Source organism: Pezoporus wallicus, unplaced genomic scaffold (assembly GCF_028554395.1).
Source record: "Pezoporus wallicus isolate ANWC-B61680 ecotype Strahan unplaced genomic scaffold, APGP_CSIRO_Pwel_v1 contig_14555, whole genome shotgun sequence".
NCBI classification, from domain to species: Eukaryota; Metazoa; Chordata; class Aves; order Psittaciformes; family Psittacidae; genus Pezoporus; species Pezoporus wallicus.
In genome coordinates, this window is record NW_026642284.1 from 1 (window position 1) to 4,760 (window position 4,760).

Genomic DNA, 4,760 nt, shown 5'->3' on the forward strand with positions numbered 1-4,760 from the left:
CCCCTTTAACCCCATGACCCCTCATTGACCCCTATTGCCCCCATAGCCCCTCCTTAACCCCATTGACCCCCATAGCTCCCCTTTAACCCCATGACCCCTCATTGACCCCTATTCCACCCATAGCCCCCCCCTTTAACCCTATGACCCCTCATTGACCCCATTCCTCCATAGCCCCTCCTTAACCCCATTCCCCCATTGACCCCATAACCCCCCTTTAACCCCATGACCCCTCACTGACCCTCTCCCTTTAACCCCATGACCCCTCATTGACCCCATAGCCCCCCTTTAACCCCATGACCCCTCATTGACCCCATAGCCCCCCTTTAACCCCATGACCCCTCACTGACCCCATAGCCCCCCTTTAACCCCATGACCCCTCACTGACCCCATAGCCCCCCTTTAACCCCATGACCCCTCATTGACCCCATAGCCCCCCTTTAACCCAATGACCCCTCAATGACCCCTCACTGACCCCATAGCCCCCCTTTAACCCCATGACCCCTCACTGACCCCATAGCCCCCCTTTAACCCCATGACCCCCCCTTGACCTCTCCCCTCCCCCACAGGCTCCTCGGACCCCCCCGAGGCCGCGGCGGGGGCGGGGCCGGCGCCGGGTGGGGGAGGGGCGCAGCGGCCTCGCGCCTTCTCGCACAGCGGAGTCCAGGGGCTGGGGGGGGCCGAGCCCCACGGGCGCCCCCTGCGGGAGCTGGGGCAGGTACGGGGGGAGGGGGGGGATGTGGGGCAGGGGGGATGTGTGGGGCAGGGGGGGCGTTGTGTGGGGTATGGGGATGTGTGGGGCAGGGGGGGGGTTGTGTGGGGTATGGGGATGTGTGGGGCAGGAGGGATGTGTGGGGCTGAGGGGGGCGTTGTGTGGGGTATGGGGATGTGTGGGGCAGGGGGGATGTGTGGGGCAGGGGGGGGGTTGTGTGGGGTATGGGGATGTGTGGGGCAGGGGGGATGTGTGGGGCTGAGGGGGGCGTTGTGTGGGGTATGGGGATCTGTAGGTTAGGGGGAATGTCTGGGGCATGGGGATGTGTGGGGTAGGGGGATGTGTGGGGCGGGGGGGGTATGTGGGGCAGAGGGAATTTGTAGGTTAGGGGGGATGTCTGGGGCATGGGGATGTGTGGGGCAGGGGAGGGGTTGTGTGGGTTATGGGGATGTGTGGGGCAGGGGGATGTGTGTGGGGTGGGGGGGTTATGTGGGGCAGAGGGGATGTGTAGGTTAGGGGGGATGTGTGGGGCAGGGGAGGTGTTGTGTGGGTTATGGGGATGTGTGGGGCTGGGGGATGTGTGGGGCGGGGGGGTATGTGGGGCAGAGGGGATGTGTAGGTTAGGGGGGATGTCTGGGGCATGGGGATGTGTGGGGCAGGGGGATGTGTGGGGCTGAGGGGGGTTGTGTGGGGTATGGGGATGTGTGGGGCTGAGGGGGGTTGTGTGGGGTATGGGGATGTGTGGGGCAGGGGGGATGTGTGGGGCTGAGGGGGGTTGTGTGGAGCAGGGATATGTGGGGCTAAGGGGAGTTATGTGAGGCTGAGGGGGGTTGTGTGGGGCAGGGGGGATGTGTGGAGCAGGGATATGTGGGGCTAAGGGGGGTTATGTGAGGCTGAGGGGGGTTGTGTGGGATGCATGGGGGATGTGGGGCTGAGGGGGGTTATGTGGGGCAGGGGTATGTTTGGGGCTGGGGGGAGGTGGGGCTGGGGGGCTTGTGGCAGGAGGGATTTGTGGGGCAGGAGGGATGTGTGGGGCTGAGTGGGGTTATGTGGAGCAGGGGTATGTGTGGGGCTGGGGGGGTTTGTGTGTGGCAGGAGGGATGTGTGGGGCATGGGGGATGTGTGGGGCAGGAGGGATGTGTGGGCCTGAGGGGGGTTATGTGGAGCAGGAGAGATGTGTGGGGCTGAGTGGGGTTATGTGGAGCAGCGATGTCTGGGGCAGGGGGGGTTGTGTGGGGCTGAGGGGGGTTGTGTGGGGCTGGGGGGGATGTGGGGGACGTGTAGGGCAGGAGAGATGTGTGGGACTGAGGGGATGTGGGGCAGGAAGGGCCTGGGGCAGGGGGAAGTTATATGGGAATGGAGGGAGACCGTGTGGGGCTGGGAGGGGATGTGGGGTTGAGGGGGAATGTGTGGGGTTGTATGGGGCAGGATGACGTGTGGGGCGGAGGGAGATGTGCGGGGTTGGGGCATACGGAGTTATATGGGGTGGAGAGTTTATATGGGGCAGGAAGGATGTGTGCGGCTGGGGGGGGGTGTATGGGCAGGAGGGATGTGGGGCTGAGTGGGGTTATGTGGGGCAGGGGGATGTGTGGGGTGGGGGGGGTTCTATGGGGCTGAGGAGGGGATGTGTGGGGGGGTGGGGATACGAGGTGGCCCCTCCCCCCGCCCCCCGCCCTGCCCCCGCCTCCCTCCCGCCGCCCCCTCCCCCCTCGTCGCGCGCCCCCCCGCGCCCCCCCCGCGCCGCCAGCGAGGAGATGACGAGCGACGAGGAGCGAATGGTGATCTGCGAGGAGGAGGGCGACGATGACGTCATCGGTGAGGTCACACCCACCTGGGGGGGGGGAGGGGAGGGGATGGGGGTGACCCCATTGACACCCCACACCCCCCTCCCCTCTCTGCCCCATAGCGGATGATGGGTTCCCCCCCCCCCCCCCCCACCACCACCGACATCGATCTCAAGTGCAAGGAGCGCGTCAGCGACAGCGACAGCGACTCCTCGGGGGATGAGGGCAAGGTGGGAGGTGTGGGGCGGGGAGTGATGGGAGCTATGGGGCAGGGAGCTGTGGGGCAGGGAGTGATGGGAGCTATGGGGCAGGGAGTGATGGGAGCTATGGGACAGGGAGTTATGGGAGCTATGGGGCAGGGAGTTGTGGGGCAGGGAGCTATGGGGCAGGGAGTAATGGGAGCTATGGGACAGGGAGTTATGGGGCAGTGAGTTATGGGAGCTATGGGGCAGGGAGTAATGGGAGCTATGGGACAGGGAGTTATGGGGCAGTGAGTTATGGGAGCTATGGGGCAGGGAGTTATGGGGCAGGGTGTAATGGGAGCTATGGGGCAGAGAGTTACGGGGCAGGGAGTAATGGGAGCTATGGGACAGGGAGTAATGAGAGCTATGGGACAGAGAGTTATGGGGCAGGGAGTAATGGGAGCTATGGGGCAGAGAGTTATGGGGCAGGGAGCTGTGGGAGCTATGGGGCAGGGATCTGTGGGGCTGGGAGATACGGGGGCTATTGGGCAGGAAGCTGTGGGAGCTGTGGGGCAGGGAGCTATGGGAGCTATGGGGCAGGGAGCTATGGGGCAGGGAGCTATGGGAGCTATGGGGCAGGGAGCTATGGAGCTGTGGGGGAAGGAGGTATGGGACAGGGATCTATAGAGAGGGGGATGCTGTGGGGTTTGGGGTTCAATGGGGCTATAGGGGATCTGTGGGGATTCGGTGAGGCTGTGATGTAGGGGGGTCTGATGGGGTCTATGGGGCTGGGCGGATCAGTGGGGCAGAGATCTATGGGGCACGGGGAGCTGTGGGGTTGGGGAGGGTCTGTGGGGTTTGGGGTTCAGTGGGGCTATGAGGGGTCTGTGGGAGTGGGTTGGGGGGCTCTATGGGGCTGAGGGGTCTCTGTGGGTCTGGAGCATCTCTATGGGGCTCTATAGGGTTCTATGGAGCTCTATGGGGGCAGACTCTCTCTATGGGTCCCTGACCCCCATTTCCCCCCCCCTCTTTAGCCCTTCCCCCGGAAGCTGTTCCCTCCGGCGCCTCCCCTCCCCCGCCCCGTCCCGGACCTGGATCCCCCCCCCGGCCCCTCCGAGCCCCTCCCCCCAAGCCCCGCCCCCTACAAAGGGCCCCCCCCCGCCCCCCCCAAGCGCTTCGAAGGGGGGGCCCCTCCCCCCCCCCGCCGCAAACGGGCAGAGAGCGCCGGGGGAGGGGGGTCGGAGGCGCCGGGGGGGGGCGCGACCCCCGGTGGGGGAGGGGCGGCTGCTGCGGGGGGAGGGGGTCTCCCCCCGCCCCTCCCCCACCCCACGCTGCGCCCCGGCCCCGCCCCTCCCCCCACCGCGGACCCCAAAATGGGGGTGGGGGGAGGGGAGCGCAAAGCCCCTCCCCCCCCCGGTGGGGGAGGAGCGGGGGGAGGGGTCGTGGCCAACCTGGTGCTGGGGGGCGGCGGGGGGGTGGGGGGAGGGGCTGGAGGTGGCGGAGGGGGAGGGGGGGGGCCGGGCCCCCCCGTGGCTCTTTTGGCCCCTCCCCCCCCGGTGCAGTTCATTGCGCAGCCCCACGGAGCGGGGGGAGGGGCGGGGGGCGGGGCGGGACCCAACGGGCCCCTCCCCCCGCCGCTGGGGGTCCTGCAGCCCCCCCCCGCCCCCCCCCCGCAGGGCAAGGGGGCTCCCATCACGCAGGTTCAGTACATCCTGCCCACCCTGCCCCTCCCCCACCCCAAGGCCGGGCCCGCCCCTCCCCCCCCCTCCGCCGCTGGGGCCCTCCCCTCCCCCACCCCCGGGCCGCCCCCCCCCCCGCCGCCCCCCCCCCCCTCCCGGGCTCCACTTCGCGCTGCCCCCCCCCAACGGGAAGGTGCTGCCGGTGCCCAACCCCCCCCCTGCGGCCGGAGGCTCCGCCCCCAAAGGTGAGGGGGAGGGTAAGGGGGGGGGGGGTGTGGGGCTGGTGTGTTCTATGGGGTGGCGGGGGGGGTGATGTGGGGCGGGGGCTATGGGTCACTGTGTTCTGTGGGTCACTGTTCTATGGGGTAGGGGCTATGGGTCACTGTGTTCTATGGGTCACTGTGTT

The 4,760-nt window shown here is 67.6% G+C and overlaps 1 protein-coding gene across 1 annotated transcript; it reads left to right on the forward strand.

The window, feature by feature from the left end:
* Window positions 1-566: 566 nt before the first annotated feature.
* LOC130609423 (protein capicua homolog) lies at window positions 567-4,471 on the forward strand (the record flags this gene model as incomplete). The annotated part of the gene is given in 6 exon segments (XM_057428372.1): window positions 567-715; window positions 2,359-2,524; window positions 2,616-2,629; window positions 2,631-2,723; window positions 3,710-3,889; window positions 4,238-4,471. Coding segments are annotated over 6 exon segments (836 nt in total), but the record flags the coding sequence as incomplete, so codon positions are not given.
* Window positions 4,472-4,760: the final 289 nt, after the last annotated feature.